Source organism: Athene noctua, chromosome 1 (genome assembly GCF_965140245.1).
Source record: "Athene noctua chromosome 1, bAthNoc1.hap1.1, whole genome shotgun sequence".
NCBI classification, from domain to species: domain Eukaryota; kingdom Metazoa; phylum Chordata; class Aves; order Strigiformes; family Strigidae; genus Athene; species Athene noctua.
The window spans coordinates 59,111,744-59,130,041 of record NC_134037.1 but is presented as its reverse complement, the minus strand read 5'-3'; the positions used below and the strand labels follow the sequence as shown (position 1 = coordinate 59,130,041).

General features: G+C 41.1%; 1 protein-coding gene across 2 annotated transcripts; it reads left to right on the top strand.

Annotated features, from left to right (window-relative positions):
• Window positions 1-352: 352 nt before the first annotated feature.
• On the top strand, window positions 353-17,581 carry SERINC1 (serine incorporator 1). Of its 2 annotated transcripts, none has more exons than XM_074896220.1 (10): window positions 353-512; window positions 6,271-6,432; window positions 7,747-7,940; window positions 11,065-11,144; window positions 11,338-11,475; window positions 12,410-12,579; window positions 12,700-12,790; window positions 13,919-14,060; window positions 14,171-14,401; window positions 15,951-17,581. In XM_074896220.1, exons 1-10 carry the CDS (start codon window positions 474-476, stop codon window positions 16,087-16,089), a joined length of 1,386 nt encoding a protein of 461 aa, XP_074752321.1. In that variant the 5' UTR covers window positions 353-473; the 3' UTR covers window positions 16,090-17,581. The 2 variants fall into 2 exon arrangements, with proteins under 2 accessions (XP_074752321.1, XP_074752322.1); XM_074896221.1 differs by having other exon boundaries at window positions 12,700-12,794; window positions 13,923-14,060; window positions 14,171-14,419.
• Window positions 17,582-18,298: the final 717 nt, after the last annotated feature.

Below are 18,298 nucleotides of genomic sequence, written 5' to 3'. Positions count from 1 at the left end.
TACGTGTGGGAAGGCCACGGAGCAGCTCAGGCCAGCTCTTAGCCGCTTTTATATACCCTTTTTAACACACCAGGGGAAGTGACCGACACGCGATGCCGGCGGAGGCCGCTACCCCCCGGGGACGCCGAAGGCCGTGCTGGGGGCTGCGACCAGCCGTCAGCGGTGCGCGGGGGCAGCGGGCCCCGCCCTGCCTCAGCCGGGCTGCTGGAGCACACCGGCCCCTTTTCCGGTCACAAGCTCTGGGACGAGGAGTTTAAACCGAGCCTAAACCTAGCCCTGAGCCCACATTACGGGCCACGGTGTGAGACCCCGCCCAGGCCCCGCCCGCCTTCCTCGCCCCGGAAGTGACGTTCGGCTGCGTCAGAGCAGCCGGAAGCGCCGCCGGGAGCAGTAAACAAGCCCGTCGAGAGCCCGCGGCCGCCGCGCTTCCATCTTGGAGGAGCCGGGGCCCGATCCGGAGCCCGCCGCGGACCATGGGCGGTGTCCTGGGCCTCTGCTCCCTGGCGAGCTGGGTAAGGCGGGCGGGGACGGGCGGCGCGGCGGTTCCCTGCCCCTCGCTGCCCGTCGCAGGCCTGGAGCCGGCGGCTGGTGCTGCCCCACCTCCTCCCCCCTGGGCCTCGTCCGTGGCCTCCCCGGGCCTTTGTCTCCCAGGGGCGGGGGCGGCTGTGGCGCTGCCGTCCCGCCTCCTCAAGGGCGAGGGGGCTGCGGGCCCCCTCCCCGCTCCCACCCGGGCTCTCTCCGCCCCGAGCGGCCACCGCCCCCGCTCCTCCGGGGCAGGGCTCCCTCCCCGGCGGGCTGGAGGAGGCGGGCCCTGGGGCGGGTCCCCGCGGGGGTCCCCCCCGTTCAGGCTTTGGTGGGTATCCCCGGGGATCGGCCGAAGCCCCTTCGCTGCGGCTATGGGGAGCTCCGTACTTATTGGGGCAGGCCGGCCTGTCGCGCTGCTGGTCGCTGCTTACTCCGCGTTACTGTGCGGGAGGTGTTATTATGTCCGCTGAAACTTCCCCTCCCCACATCTTGTAAAGGAGTAAAAATCTAATTAAATGCTTTGAAATTCAGCCTTTTTAAAAAATAAAATTCGAGTGTTTCCTGATCTTAATAATTGTATTTAATTGTTCTTCCTTACGGCTTTGTCTGGAGCAGCTCCACCCTTTGTAGCACCTTTGTCTTACCGAGCCATCGTTTTCTCACGGCACAGTAGTATGTGGTGATGTGTCACCACCATGCTTAGCGTTGTCAGGTGATTTTTCTTAATGGGAAACAGTAGTTCATGATGGTTTTAAAACTGTTGACACTATGCAGAAAAGCAAAGAAGTTGATAGAGATCCTACATAGCAGTTCTCAGTTGAGGCACTGCTGTCTTATCCTTAAGTGATGGTATCTTTCCAAGTCTAGTCCCTATGCAAATAGATGCAATGGGGTGAATTGTGAATCGTTAGACATCTGGTTTAAAAATGTCAGTGGGATTGTGAAAACCTGAATTTTCCATACCACAAATATTGTACCATACTTGGACTAAATGAAATTACATGCGTTTAAACTGTTCATATACACAACTTGGTGGTCTAACAAAACCTTATATTGATTCAAGCGCCTAATTTTTGTGCTATCAAAATAGATGGACTTTGGTTCCCCTAGTATAGAGTGATATTTAATTAGAGAGATGATACTTAATTCCTTAATCTTCTGTACAAATTCTGTGAAACGATACCAGAATTCGTAAACTTATATGAGGTAAGCTTCTAGGCTGATATGCCTGTAAATAAGCGACTAGAACACTGATATCCTGTTAATGAAGTACTGTTAGTGTTCATTTTGCTTTAATTAACATTTTTAAACACTACTTAATGGATTGAAGCCAGTTAGGTTTTAATTACTAGCTGAATATAGTTAATGTTAACGTTTTTAATTATTGTCAAATACTGAGTGACAATATAGCTACAGGTTTTAATTCAAATACTTGAGTTAATCTATACTATGTTTCCAAGTGCATAAACAGCCTTTCAGATAGCTTGCTGGTGTTTGTAGTGCATGAAAAATCCTCTTGGTTTTGAGTGTTTGCTTCTGTACAGAGAAATGAGCATGTAATCTTGATTAAGTCGGATTTACTGTGGGTAACTAACCCCCATCCTTTCCTTTAAAGTGCCCAAACAAGTTTGGGTTTTTTTGTTTCGGTTTCTGTACTCCCTGCCCCCAGTGGTTTTAAAGTGTTGATTTTCTTTCCACATTTAAAACCGCAGCTAAAAGCATTTAAAGCCTATATGATAGTTCTTATAGGAGAAATCTGCCTGTGCTGGTCTCAAAGGGTATGTCAGTATAAACGCCCCTTGTGGCTCTGAAAGAGAAACAGACTGAGGCTGAAGTAGCAGGGGAACCAGATGTGGTGGAGTTCGTGCTAGTGCAGACTGTGCCACGGCCTGGAACACTACTCCTCTTTTGTCTGGGAAGGCTCTGCTGCCGGCGTTGCTTCAGCTGTGTAGCTTCTCTGGAAGGCCGTGTGTTGTGTCATGCAGAGCTCCTCGGGGTAGCTGACCCTGGCATCTGGGCTCAGACCTTTATTCTGGATTTTTTGTGTGGTGTCACTGCGGGTTGTAGCTCTGTCCTACTGTGTGCTGATCAGGCAGTGTTTCAGTTTGGGGTTTTTAAGAGTAAAGATGAGCCTGTTGGGCATGGGGGGGAAGGCCTTAAGAGCACTGTCATCTCACCAAAAGTCTTCTGATCCTGATGACCTAGATTCACTCTGCTGAGTCTTCCCTGTATTGCATTGTTCTCTGAAATAGCTCAGCTGCTGTTTAGCTCACTTTAATACTCTTTATGAAGGCAACGATCTTGATTGAATCAGTTCCTTTTAAGTGGACCAGTATGGTGTTAGCTAAAACCTGCCTAGGCCCAGCAGGGGGCTTAGTGTTTGTGGAATACTTAATTCAGTATATAATCATTGAGCTATTACCCCAGTAAGAAGATTATGTTTGATATTAAAAACTTGTTTTGTGTGCATCAGGGACAGTAACATTTGACTTTCAGTGGTTTTGTGGGGTTTTCTCTCTCCTGAAATATTCCTGTTGTTATGTGTTCCTCCTGCAATTTCCACTGCCCTAAAGAATGAAGAGACTAGTTCATCAGGCATGAGTTAACTCGTCTGCCCAGCTGGCTGCTCCTAGAATAGGTGTTTGGGTTATCTTTTCTTACTTTGCCTCAGTGAACATCACCGAGCTGCTTATTTTCCTCAAAAATGTATAGGGATACAAGTTGGTTGATAGGTACAAAAGATACTGGATAGCAATTGATTTATGTAGTTGTGACTTAATAACTGTTGTCTGAGCTTCCTTACAAAAACAAGCTCAAAACTAATTGCTGAGTAACTCTGTCTGCATCTATGACTAAGCTGAGTTTCACCTGGGAAGTTAAGCTTTGATCTGTGTTGTAGTATCTTACTGTTTGTACTGTAGTATTTTTTGTAGGAAGCATGCTCTGAATTTAGGAAGTGGCACAAACTCTCCTTGTCTCTCCTGCTGATAAACTCAGTTTCATGGGCTCAGTGTTCTTTCATTTCTGCTTTTTTTTTGAAGTCTGTTACTGTTAAAGTTCTCTTGCCAGTAGTATAATGTGGATTTAGTAGAATGGCATATATTTTATCCTGTATTGCCAAAAGAAAGAGACTTGGACTGTAATGTGATTCCTTGTAAAAGTGGCCAATGTGTATCATTAGTATCAATTATCAGTAGAGGTGTCTTCAGAGGTGTGTGTGATCAAAGCTTGTAAGCACGAGCTGTTTGGGGGCAAAATGCTTTAAAAATTGATATTGGAGCTCAGACACTTAAGTGAGGGATGTTGCCTTGTTTGGGACACAGTTTCCTAGTGAGGACAGCCATCTTCATTTCAGCCCCTGCAAGCCTCCCATGTCTCCAGAAATAGGTGTTCCTCTGTGTTCCCCTTGGCGCACCCAGGAGGAAGCTGCTTGAGTTATTTATGTATTTAACAAACAACACTGGGATTCACCAGAGAAGCGAGTTCTGATGCAAGGATGGTCTGGTATAAGTTTTCTGCAGTAGATGAGCCTAGGCTTACATTCTACTCTGCCAAACTCAACCTTTTATTCGACAGTATCTTTAAAAAATATTAATGCAAACAGAATTAATTCAATAAAGTATTTTTTTTTTAAACGGAGAATAGAAATGTTCTTCAGTAGAAAGGCTATTTGTGTGTCTAGAAAATAGTGTAATACATTAGTACTATTAAATCGTGGTTCATCCTAAGCCACTATTTGCCATACATTTCCTGCTCATTAAGCATAGATAACCCCTAATGTAGCTTCTTGCAGTCATAGAACAGCCTCAGAGGATCATCTGGTCCAATCTTTTGTTAGAAAGGGGGCCTAGATGAGATGATCTGGCACCCTGTCCAGTCACATCTTGAAAACCTCCAGTGATGGAGGCTCCACCATGTCCTTGGGGAGGTTGTTGTGGTAATTGTTCTCACTATAGAAAATGCCTTTATTATATCGAGATGAAACCTCTTCTGGAATCAACGCTTTCATACTGTGTGCTGTAATGATGCTGAGTGGAGGAGGAAGTAAAAAAGGGCAATATAGTATCTTTTACATACTGAAATAGTTAAAATGAGAATCTACCTAGTTTCACTTTTAACAAGACAAATTTAATAGTGAAGTTTGCTAATCTATAGATGATCCTGTAGCATAGTGGAGTGAAAATGCTTGGATCCTATGTCTTTGGAAAGGAACACAAGTACAAGCAGAATACAAGGAAGATATTTGAAAGACCCAGTTTGTGGGTTCAGTGTGTGGGTCTGGTTGAACCTGTAAGAAAAGATAATCTGAGCCTTTTCCTGAGGGCTTCTCTGGAGGCTGCCTGTTGTGGCAGTCTGTCTGCTCATCCCTGCATGCCCTGGGGCCTTCCCGGTGGCAGGCTGCTGGCGTTTTTGTTTGTCATATGACTAAACTTTTGGGAACTCCTTCTGACACGTGCCAGTCTTACTGGGTGATTGACATTCACTGGTCATGTGGCCGTGTCGCTAGTCATGTTCTTGTGTGACTGGGTGTCTTTGATGTGGTGATTAACACACGTGGCTTTTGTCACATGGCAGAGGTGTCCCTGTGTGTGCGCTGGGGAGAAGGTGAGTTTTACTCTGTTCAGTATCTGTCAGGTTGCATCGCCTTTTGTAGCTCAGATAGGGCAGCGCTCACTTAGTAACTTTGCCTTAGCTGGAAAATTCGGGGCCTCCAAAATTTAGCTGTTACCTGCTCTCTGGGATTCTCCATGTCTCCTGGGCAAAATAATTTATCTGTAAATTAAAAACAAACAAACAATAATCAACCCCAAAACATTTTGATTCTACCTTTCCTCTTCTGGCTTCTGTTTACTTGTGAAACCTTGCCCTTCTGCTTCCTGAATTGTCACTCAGCAAGCGGCAGAAAATTGCAGGGGGGTGAAGTATGTTTCCCACTCCTCCCACCTCCCCCCGGTGAAATAGCACTATCTGCTCCCTTTCCTTCTTCCCACAATCTCCTGTTTAAGAACTGAATACAGGTAAACTTTGTCCTGTTTTTTTCCCCTCATATCACTACAGCTGTACAGCATTCCTATCCACTGTTGCTGTTGATACTTAGTAGCAGTGATAATAGGTGTGGTGTGTGTTTGCTTTGTTCTTGCGGTTTCTAGTTTTTACATCGGGTAAGTTGTCATCTAACAGAATTAGGCGATATGTGAGTAGCTGCTAAATACGCAGTGATTTTGCAACCTAAGCTTTAGGCTATTTTACCTATTGTTTGTGCTCCAGTACCCTTCATGGCCCCGGTGAGGATTGTGGCCCAACTCAGCCAGATGCTAAAAGCCTACCTTGATGGCAGTTGCGCTAAAATTCTTTTTTTCTGTGGTACATTTGTTTAATCTCTGCAGCTGTGAAAGGAAGAAGGTAGTTGTTAACTAAAGCAATCCTTGCATCTCATTTAGCTGAAATCAAATATAATTCAAGAGAACAAATGAGCCTGAATCCAGTCTTTATTTCGTCTGAATATATAAATGATTACTTGTGACAGAGCACTAATTTCGCTGTACAGTGGCGCATTAGGAGGCGCTGCCAAGACTCTTCAGGGGCTCTGTAATGTGTTGAAGTGACTCAGTCCGCCCTAGTGATGGGATGCATAGGATGAGTCCTGTTCCATCATAACTTCTGATGATCTGTGCAACTGGGTTAAATACCGAAATCTAGCAATGCAAAACTTATTAAAGAATTAATGTTCTGTCTCTCTGTCAGATACCGTGCTTATGTGGAAGTGCCCCGTGCCTGCTTTGCCGATGCTGCCCCAGTGGAAACAACTCCACCATAACTCGGCTGATTTATGCGTTCTTTTTACTTCTTGGCGTGAGTGTTGCCTGTGTGATGTTAATACCAGGCATGGAAGAGCAGCTGAAGAAGGTCAGGTTACTTCTTTGTTTAAGTGTTTGGTAGGACAAGTGTCACAGATAATTGTAAATGACATATTGAAAGCATGAGTTTTATTTGAAAATAAGTAATTCTGCTGCTGCCTGTGCTTCTCAGTCACCATTAATTTGATTGTAGATCAAATAAAGAACTTGTGGGACAATCACTGCATAGATGAAAAGCACTATTTAGAAATAAAGTTGCACCTTTAATAGCTCAGAGCAGAAAAAAAATCTTGTATCAAACAGGAAAATGTAACTTATGTATGTGGAGTTTTAGATTATATATTTTGGAGATGTTTGTATTTGTGGCATTTGATTTTGATTGCTGTTAATAAAATAAAATCTAGGATGTCTTCTAGTTTCATTGTGCTGTATTAGTCATAATTCTATTTTAAAGTCTGCAAAAGCATAACAAATATTTTTCACTAAGGAAATTAGGAAGTGCTTATAGAATTTTACAGTTTATTAGTTCATAATGTGAAGATATGATGGCTCATGTAAAATTACAGAGGGATAATTTGAGTTATGGGGAGGGCTTATAGGTTTACTGAATTCAGGTTGCATGTGCTTTGGTTCTGTTAATCATTTTGCTGTCTTTAATTTTTTTTTCTCATAGGTAGTAAGTTCTGTTAGGCATGCTTTTGATTCTTCTTCTCCCCAAATGATTAGTCCGTAAATATTTATTTCAGTGTGGTGTAGTAACCACATCAGAGCTTAAGTGAGAGCCACGTTAGTCACCTGGGAAAGAAAATTGCAGTCTTCTGCAGTGTGTTTTGATTTCAGAAAGATGTTGCTCATGTCCTGGTAGTGACTGGAAAGGATATTCTCAGCTGTTTCATATGGGAGTTACAGATACTTCTAGTTGATGGTGATTTTACTTTTTGTGGGGAGGCTGTTTCTGTTTTAGAGATGTGAACAGGCTACCTTCTCTCAGCTGTGTCATGAACCTGATAGTAACTGTCAAGTCAAATTTACCAAATCGCAGATCTTTTATTTACCTTCTGATTCAGATAAACATGTGAAAACTGCCTGTCTTTGAGAAGTTCTGAAATTGCTAATACACCCCCCCACCCCCGTTAATAAGATTTGTTTTTGTTTAAAATTTGCAGGATTTTTTTCCTTGAATGTGTTTAATATTCTGGTTGGACTATAACTGACAATACGACCCTTCGGTATCCTATTGGCTAGCAGTGTTAATAGTTGCATAATATTACAATATAAAAGAATTGTATGTTAATTGCTATTAAGTATTTACTCATAGAAAGCCTTTTTTTCAGATCACTGAAATATCTTGTTTTTATCACAGATCCCTGGATTTTGTGATGGAGGGATGGGAACAACTATTCCTGGTGTGCATGGCCATGTGAATTGTGATGTACTAGTTGGTTACAAAGCTGTGTACCGTGTGTGCTTTGGTATGGCCATGTTCTTCCTGCTCTTCTCTTTACTGATGATCAAAGTGAAGAGCAGCAACGACCCAAGAGCGGCGGTGCACAATGGGTAAGATACGGAAACGAGGGCGGTGTGTGCATGAGATACAGCTACTGTGAAAATAAAGCCTGTGGCTGACCATGCTGGTCCCATTCACTGTTCCACAAAGATTTTCACAGTAGCTAGAGGAGTGTTGTTGCAGTAGAGGACATTCAAAGTTAATAAGAGTTCTTAGACATGGCAGATTAATTTTTGTAAGAGGAAACGATACACATGACTGTCACTTCTCAGAGCCTGAACTATGACAATGGATAATCTGTCCAGAGGTTTCCCGCGATTAGAGATTCTGCTTTTGTCCAAAGACGACAATATTCAGACATGAATAATGGTACTAAGTTTCATTCCACTGAGATTTTTTTTCAACAAATAGAAAGATTAAAAAGCTTCATCTGTTCTCTAGGAATTACAGTCCTTTTAACTTTGATGTTTGTAAGGTCTTGTTCTTTTCCAAACAGTTTTATTTTAAAGATTATAAGTTATATATATCACTATATAGATATATAACATATCTCTTTCCTCTCTGCTACCTTTTCTTCAGTCTCCCATCTGCATAAAGAAGAGCGAGTTACACATCTAGTTTCTGAGCTTCCCAGTAAATTTTTCCTTTCTATTTCTGCCATTTGATAATCCTAACTATAATGATAATGGTGGAATTTCAGCTTGCGAGTTGACACAAGTGGTAGCTTTCATCCAGGCTCAATCTATGTGTAATGTAGCTTCTTGAACCAAGGAGATATAAATATTTGTAATAGGGCATGGCACTAAAAAGCATAAAGCCATTTATAGTGCCTTGTCTTGGTGGTCATAGTGATTGCTTAGACTACTACTTTTTCAAGATGATTATATTTAGTAGAAGCTATGAACAGCTGAGCCATAAAATTAAAGAAATTTTATTTTATATTCAATATAATAAGGTATATAATAACATTTCTAGTGTAAAATAAGAAACAATTTAAAATTATTTCTGTAGGGGAAAAGAAAATAATTAAGACTGAACAGAATATTGCTTTGTTTACTTATTTTGTTTGGTTTGGTCTAAAGAAAAAGAGGCCTGGTACAGTACTGAGGTGTGTTAGCAGCAGTAGCTCGGTTCAGCCTTTCTCTCCGCCCTGCTTTGTTCAGGAGAGCGTATTGTTATGAACAAGAAAATGGTTCAGGTACATTCTGTATCAACAATTTATTTTTTACAGTAAAATACCTCTTTTTCTTAAAAGTGTTTCTTAAGTGTTTGGGATCTTCTTGATACCCCTATCTGGGGTTGTGCTCCCCCATACAAATTTTGGTTTTATTTATGCAACCTGTAGTGGTTTACTCTTCTTAACCAATCTAGTGTCAGCACTAGGATAGAAGGAAAAATGATACTCGTTAACTGCTACTGGTAAAACATTTAATAATGTTACTTCCAACACTTCTGTAACAATTGGTTGCTTCAGTAGTATGCATTACAGGTAGCTTTATGAAAACCATGTTCTGATTTTTTAAATTGTATGTGTCTTCAGTAATACTTTAATATGTAATCTTTCTGTCAGTAATCCGAAATATTCAGAATATTAGATTTTCCCACATATGTGTACTACCTTTCTTTCATACTTGCATGCAAGTTAAGCCCATTAATGTGATCCAGTGCCAATGTTCACCTTCTTTGCTTTTGTAACAGCAGTCAGAATCGTTTCTTGCCTCAGGTTGATGATGGTGATAATAAAAAAATCAGTTACAATGTATTCACAGGATTGTTGGTGGCTTGCACAGAATGCATAGCCACTGTAGGTGTTACTTCAGATGAGTATCGGTTTTGGCTGTCACATGTTGGTTTGATACAGTGTTAAGATCACTTAAAGTCTGGAATTTATACAAAGGTGAACCCGTTCTTTTTTCTGTAATTGAGAATGACATTGATTTAAAATAAAATTCCACATGTGGATTCAAAACCCAGTTTTAGTGGAGTATGTATTACACCATAAATGTTATAACATAATTCAGCTTTCAAACTGGGTTTCTTCACTTCTCTATGTCCCAGTGAATTAGTCCATTTTTCTCATTCTGTACTTCTGTCATCTCACATAGTTCTTCTCCACACAATTAGAATTTATTCTTCTGGTCACTGTCATGTGGTTGTAACAACCAGGAGGAGAGATTAAACTTGTTCAAAATATGGGAAGAAATGGGAAGGGATAGGAAGCTTGAAAACTGTGCAAGTGTTTGACATCATGGGGCTGAGATACATGCTATATTCAGGTTTGAAGTACGTATAGGTGGATACTGTGTCTATATTTGGAACTGCCTGTCACTGTGATAGGAAAAAATGGTCTTCACCTTCTTACAATTTGGCCTAACTTTTTGAAGTACCTGCTATGCAGGGTATATGTGTACACAGTCTCTCTTTAGGGTGAGTTTGGTAAATCTTTGGTGGAAGATATTTTCTTGTCTGCTTTTTTGTTTGTTCATGCATGAGTTCATACCTTTTACTAAAAAAAAAAAAATCCGTTGCTATTGCAGTGGAACCAGGGACTTAGCATTTGATTGTGTCCTTCCTGTGAAGGATAAATCCTTTGCTTTTGTTGTGATAAATCCTCATCACATGTTAGGCCTGAAGTGTCTGAAGTTAGATGGGAAGAACCCAGGCTTTTGTACATCTCTCTTGTAGGAAATAAATTGAGACTGGTAGGGAACTCCAGCATAATGTTTTCTGCCACAGTAGGCACCAACCAGATCTCCTACCTTTTTGGTTTTGATATTAAGAACAGGTAGGGATTTTCTTTAACCCATTTTTCTGATATGCAGGCAGTTCAGTAATCTCACTAGTTAAAAACCTTCTTTAAAAAAAAACCAACCCAAAAACCAAAGCAAAACTCTCAATTACATTTCATCTTGGCTTCATTTGTAATACATGAGTGAGTTATCTCCGGGAAATGTGTCAAGCTCCATGTCAGTCTAGCACAGTTTAAGCATGATTTTCTGGAGAAAAAATCTTGGGCAGATAAAATAAGATTTTTATCCTACTTCGAAAGAAGTGCGTAAGAATGAGTGAATTAAAAAAACAACTCTTAAGAATGTGCACTTTGTATACTTACAAATTTTTGTGAATTAGATCAGACCAGCAGTTGCCTCACTTTTTTTTTTTTATTCCCTTTAGATTCTGGTTCTTTAAATTTGCAACGGCACTTGCAATTAGTGTTGGAGCTTTCTTCATACCAGAGGGACCATTTACAACTGGTAAGGGAATATTGTCTTCCACTGTATCATGGTGCAATTGTAACTGGTTTTAAAACAGAACTAAGTGCATGCTGATGTTTTATAGCTTTAATTGTAGCTGTGTAATTATAGCACTTTCCTGTGTTAGGAGCATTAAGACAGGGTGGTAAATTATCTGTGATTCTGAACTGGTTTTGTTTTATTTCTCTTTTAGTGTGGTTTTATGTAGGTATGGCTGGGGCATTCTGCTTCATTCTTATTCAGCTGGTCTTGCTAATTGACTTTGCCCACTCCTGGAATGAATCTTGGGTTGAAAAAATGGAGGAAGGAAACTCAAGATGCTGGTATGCAGGTAAAGGACTGTACTACAATCAAGTTGTAAATTTCATTGTGTGTTATGTTAAATAAATTATTCACAGAGCAGTGCATTTTACCAGAGTGCAGAAGGGCTGCTTCATGCATAAGTATTGTTTTCTGAGATGGTGTAGTTCAGTTCCATTGTCTGGCTGTCCTTTTGATGGCAAGTTAAGTAAGAGGGGGGCAGGGAGAGGGGCAGCAGCCTCTGAGATCTAATCCCTGGGAGCAGCGGTTCAGTTTATAATAGCAGAAAAGTGGCAGTAGTAGGTTTCTGGGTTTGGTTTTTTTTTTCCAGCCACAGGTTTTGTTACATCTTGGTGCTGATTAAAAATGAACTATCCTGTTACTGCTTTATGTGAGCATAAGCATCTTAAATGCTTTTTTTTTCTGTCATTCTCTGAATGTATATGCTGAGTGAAAGATGTAGATAGTGAAGGAGGAGAGTACAGGTCATCTCACTGGAGAAACGATATGTTAATATTCATGAAGCATTTCAGATGTGATAGATTAGCTGTTTCAAAAGACAGCACAGCTTGTCTTCGTGCAATGGCCACTTCACTCTGTTTTTAGTAAGATGGAATTTGGAAATAAGACTGTTTTTCTTTCTGTTGGAGAAGTAGTTCTTCAGTTTCTTTTTTTAAGCTTTTAGCCAAAGTGTATGTGGTATACCTGTATTCCTTCATACTTGCTGCTCTTGGTTGCTCTTAGACCACTGGAGAATCAAGTATGACTTCAGGCTTTCCCTTTATTGCATTCTTTCCTTTCAACACCTCAGAATATTGAGAAGAACTTACTTCCTTTACATTTCAGTGCCCAGAGCTGCTTTCTAATTGTCATTGTATACCATATCCAAAACCTGATAATCATGCAATATTATTTGTTTTAATAGTCTCCATTATTAACCAGTTTAACTTTTTGTCTTTTCACAGCTCTGCTGTCAGCTACAGCTGTCAATTATCTGCTGTCTCTAGTAGCTATTGTCTTGTTTTATGTTTATTACACTCATCCAGAAGGTTGTTCTGAAAACAAGACATTCATCAGTGTTAACATGCTGCTGTGTATTGGTGCTTCTGTAATGTCAATTCTGCCAAAGATTCAGGTATAGTTTCAGTTGTTACCTTTTGGGGGTTTTATGTGTTACCAGACCCAGAAACCTATAATATAATCGTACCTGAGACTTGTTTGCCTAACTTTGCTGTTTCGTGACTACTTTGTGTAGGAATCTCAGCCAAGATCTGGTTTGCTGCAGTCTTCTGTCATCACAATTTATACAATGTATTTGACTTGGTCAGCTATGACCAATGAACCAGGTACGTGTAGTAACACTGTGTGGCTTTTTGGGTAACCAGTTCAGCACTAACTTGTATCTTCACCTTTTTGCAAGGCAACGTTAGAATGGGGTACTATAATGCATGCAGGTTAGAGGCAGGACTCACTTGTTCGTGTTCTCTTCCCTCCCCCCCCCCCCCCCCCCCCCCATCTGTAATAATACCAGAGAAATAGTTCTTCCTAAGATAATGTGTTTTTATGTTTATCGTATGGAAGAATTTCTACCTATTATTTACAGGACTATAGTATTCTAAAGCTTAGATATTGCATATTACCACCATTCTTCCAAGGTGTCTGGAATGTTCATCTCCCTACCAGGTTTAACATTTCTTACCTGGTGACTGAGATGCTACTGATAATATTCTTCCGAACCGAGGATTTTTTTTTAAATTAATTTTATTTAATTTAAATTTAATTATTTATAAATTTGTGTCTGAAAACAGCTGATCATCTATAAAACAAACAAACAAAAATTCAGAAATTCTAGTGATTAAAAGAAACAGCCAAATATTGATTTTGGTCATTTTAATTGGGTCTCTGGCCCTTTTAATTATGGACAATCTTCTGTGCTTCTGTGTAGCAGCACACATGAGTCATATCTAATTCCTTCAGTAATTATGGGGAAATAAGATTGTCTGCTACTTACAGCTGTTTCATCTGTTAACTGTGGATGCTGGTGGTTGGGAAGTGTTGTTAATATGAAACTGAGTTTGTAGGATTCTTTTCCAGCTCTGAGATGACTCTGGTTACACCATCTATAGAGTATATGTTTGTCAAACTTTTTTTCTAGTGGTAAAATTCCTGAAGCTTAATATGCGGAGCACTTTTGTTGCATCTAGTTATAGGAGATAGAACAGTAAGGCAGTGGACGCATATCTTAAGCAGATAAAAGGATTTTAAACTTAGAGACAGATTTTTATGCGACATAGTGTCATTTGCTTGCTTTAGAGAGGCTCAGTAGGCTAAAATTAGATTCAGAGCTTTTTTACTTCAAGGCAGTCACAGTCACAAAGTTCCTTTCTATTACCGTGCATTCAGTGTGGATATATACTATTAAATATTTGTTCTGTTCTTGTTTTATTTAAGTTCTACTGTAATTTCCCCCACAGATAGGCGCTGCAACCCAAGTTTGCTGAGCATCATTGGTTACAACAGCACCACCATTCCAACCCAAGGTCAGGTAGTTCAGTGGTGGGATGCACAAGGAATTGTAGGACTGGTTTTGTTTTTGCTGTGTGTTCTTTATTCAAGGTAAGATTCCTTTAAAAAAAAATCCTGTTAATTTGTATTATTTCTAGTTGTCAGATACTGAATTGTGTTTATTTGGGTAACTGTGGTGTGTCCTTTCCTGTCAAATACAGCATCCGAACATCCAACAACAGCCAAGTGAACAAGCTGATGCTGACCAGTGATGAATCAACACTGATAGAGGATGGAATGCCCAGGAGTGATGGCTCCCTTGATGATGGAGACGATGTTCACCGAGCCATAGATAACGAGAGGGATGGAGTTACTTACAGTTACTCCTTCTTTCATTTTATGCTTTTCCTGGCATCGCTGTATATCATGATGACGCTTACCAACTGGTACAGGTATTTATGTTTGATTATGTGATACTGCACACATAATGAACATCCAAGATGCTGTCTTTTGCTGGACAAGGAGGCATAAGTTGTATGCTGTGAGGAATGTAGGTCTTGAATGGGACTTCTCAAGGGAAGTATATTGTTTGAGCTATGTTAAATTAATTGTATTTGGAAATTGGAGTAGCCAACTTTGTTCACAAGTGCCTATCATATTTTCGAAGATAATTCTAAGGTAATTCTCGTGATTCACTGCTGAAATATGTCCTGCTGAAGTGAACAGGATAGAGTCTTAAGTTCTATAGCAACTAAATATAAAGGGAGATGGGACATGTTACATCAGCAGGCTGAGGGAGGTGATCCTTTCCAACTACTCAGCACTGGTGACGCCACACCTGGAGTGCTGGGTCCAGTCCTGGGCTCCACAGTGTGAGAGGCATGGACATACTGGAGAGAGTTCAGCAAAGGGCACAGGGATGGTGAAGGGACTGGAACATCTGTTATATGAGGAGACGCTTAGAGAGCTGGGACTGCTCAGCCTGGGGAAGAGAAGGCTCAGGGGATCTCATCAGTGTAATATAAATAAATACCTGAAGGGAGGGTGTGAAGAGGACAGAGCTGGGCTATTTTCAGGATAGCCCAGTGACAGGACCAGAGGCGGTGGGCACACACTGAAATATGGGCTGTTCCCTCTAAACATCAAGAAGCATATTTGGATTGAAAGGGCAATCACATGCTGACACAGGTTGCCCAGGGAGGTTGTGAGTCTCCATCCTTGGAGATACTCAAAAGCCATATGGGCATAGTCCTTGTTAGCTGGCTCTAGGTGTGTACCTGCTTGGGCAGGGGGGTTGGATCACGTGGCCTTCAGACATCCCTTCCAACCTCAGCCACTCTGTGATGGGTTCTGGTAGAAAGAAATCAGGTTGTCTGCTCCCTGAAAAAACCCTCACAATAAAATAGTGCTCCCATATGTGAATTTTTATTATGTTAATGGCTTGAGCAGATGTTCTTCAGAATTTGAAAACGTAAATTATGATCTCTAATAATTTGTTAAAGGACAATTTGTATCAAAATAGCAACATTAGAAAGGCGTTTCCTTCAAAAGTAACTCTTAATAGATAGTACTGCTGTAGATGTGATTTGTGGCCCAGCTTGGGTCAACGTGACATCAAGATTATTAGTTCTTCTAGGTGTTGTCTTTTGGCAAGGTAAACCACATTATTTGTATCTAGAAATGCTGTCCATTCCCTGCTTTTCCACAGATTTGCTTAGAGATGCCTCATAATTCTGTCTGCTTCTTGACAGCTTCTTTTACTAAATATTTTTTGGGCTGCTGTTGCTTTCCACCTTCCAGTGACACCAGCTTACAAATGGTGTTCTTGTACAGATTGGTGTGAACAGCCTGGAAGAAGGGTAGAAATGTCCTTCGAGGTGTGGAGCCAAAGTGAAAATGATCTACTGTAAAAACAGTGCTGACGAGTGGCTTACTACATAAGTATGTCATAATGAAACAAAAATAGCAAATTATCTTTTTTCTCTTTTCCTTCTTTCACAGTCCGGATTCTTCTTATGAGACAATGACCAGCAAATGGCCGTCTGTCTGGGTGAAGATATCTTCCAGCTGGATTGGCATTGTGCTGTACGTGTGGACTCTGGTTGCTCCACTGGTTCTTACAAACCGTGACTTTGACTAAGCTGTGCTGCTCTCTAGGGAGATTGTGCTAGCTTCACCGCATCTTTGAAACAAACAGTATTCCCGATAATAGTGCAGTTGTAAATATGTGTGTGCACGCGTGTGTGCGTGTGCTATCCATGTAGTATCCCCTGCTTTCTTCTGCATGATCACCTTGAATCATGTCTTCTGTCATTTCACTAAATGACTTTTTCTAGCTGAGCTCAGTGACAATTGCTATAATGATGGTTTTTATAGGATTACTCCTAGATTGAGTGCTTCGGGAGCATTAGATGTAAGATCGAGACCTTCTGGAAGCAGGGTTTTTTTCCCCTCAATTGCATTAAATAGCTGTAGGAAAAGATGTGCAAGTGTTAATTAGGGTAACAAAACAGTGTTAGACCAGGCTTTGCAAGAGAAGGAGGAGCTGCCTTTGATCCCTGTTGCCTTGACTCCAAATTAAGTCTTGGGTAAGCTCGAGCCTCAAAACTCTGCTTGTTGGAGTTTACAGGACATCTTGCAGCATTTTGGTGCTAATGGCCTGACCTTTTCCCATACGGAGGGCAGCAGCACCATTAGCCCAGATGTGAAATGGGGAAACTTGCACCTGAAGCTGCAGAGGAGCTAATGTACTCCTGGGTGCTGTTGGGTCGATGTTGCAGACAGGAGGACAGACACCCTGGGGAAAAACATCCTGGTATCAGATGCTCTGAAGCATGTTTTTAAGGCACTTGTTTACAATGTGTATCTATGTATTATTATTCTTTTTTTTAAAGTAGTTTAAATGAGATAGCTGTGCTGTAATTTATTGCTGGTTTGTGTGCCACTTTCTTGGCTAACATACAATCAGAGTGTTCGAGGAGCCAGGTGGTGAAAACTGTAAGCCCTTTAGAGGAATTTCTTGAGTATTGTGGTTTAAAAAAAAAAGTGGAGGAAAAGGAGCACTGAAATTACAGTAACTGAAGGAGGCTTGCATTAACTGAGGCTTCAACAGAAGTGTTTCTTAATATATTTGGGGCTCTAAATTTTGAAATCTTTTAGTGTATTAAGTATTTTGCTTGTTGTCCAGTGCCAGAGAAGGACTTGAGCCTAAAAAGTCTTAATCTAGGCATGAGGCAAGACATTAATCTGTTTGATTAAAATACTGTATAGTTCCTGTGCAGTTATGAAATCTTATATGCTTTTGTGCTTGCTGCTTTGTCAGGGCAGTGTGTAAGCTGCAGTATTTGTATCTGTTAGTTGCTACAATTTGAGACTAGAGCAACCTGACTGGGAGTGACCCTTGAGCCTTCAGCAGATGTCGTGCTGACCTGTCACCATGGTGTTTATACTATACTGTTACTTCCTCTCGCTGATTGTTCTCTTTTATTTCTGCACCTAAACACTGACATTTACTGCAGAAGTCTGACACGTCAAACTTGAGATGGTAACAGAAGGATTAGTAAAGGCTTGTAATAATTTGGAGTATGTTGTTACCTTATTAATAAATAAATTTGGATGAAGATGTCCAGTGACTTGATGTCTTGTACTGCTGCCGCATGTGGCTAGTGTGGGGTTTTGTGTTGTCTCCTCTTCTGTTCCTCGGATGCTTTACAGCACATGTCAGTTTCTGAGAAGTGACAGCTGCCAGCTGTCTGCCAAGTACTCTGGTGTGGCAGTTCAGCAGTTCCTTGCTCTGGGGAATCACATGTAACCTCATGTGGTTTCTTCTGGCTCTTCTTTCTGAAAACACAAACATGCTTCACCCAGGTGACTGCTGTCCTGCTGCAGTGCATCCTATGAGAATGTTTGGTTAAGACACTTGAATGCCAGCTTTAATGCATCAGTGCCTGAGGCCTGGAACTGAATTAGGAAGATGTCTGTCCCCTGTGTCTGGATTCAGCTGCTTATGGGAGGGGCTAGACTACTATTTTTTTTTTTTAAAAAAAAGGAAGCCTTAAATGCAGTGCCAGTTGTGGAAGGTGTTTTTCCTGTTGCATATATGAAGTTACTAAAACCCAGTTTATCCCTTCACTGGAGCATCTTCCACACGAGCTTCTCAAAACTGGCTACAGCTTTGAGAGCAGAGAGGGAAGAAAACTTTTCAGTTATGGTTTAACTTACTGTTTATATTACATCAGGAGCCTGGGGTGAGGTAATTGAAGTTAAAGGTGTCAACTGCATCTTGGCCAAGTGTTGCAGTGACCCCTCTGGCATTCAACTGTGTGCTACAACTATAGTTGAGTTCACAT

Coding starts and splice junctions, on each gene's coding strand:
- SERINC1 (XM_074896221.1), top strand. CDS start 474: ATGGGCGGTGTCCTGGGCCTCTGCTCCCTGGCGAGCTGG. Junction 513..6,270: donor TCTGCTCCCTGGCGAGCTGG/GTAAGGCGGGCG, acceptor TCTCTCTGTCAG/ATACCGTGCTTATGTGGAAG. Junction 6,433..7,746: donor TGGAAGAGCAGCTGAAGAAG/GTCAGGTTACTT, acceptor TTTTTATCACAG/ATCCCTGGATTTTGTGATGG.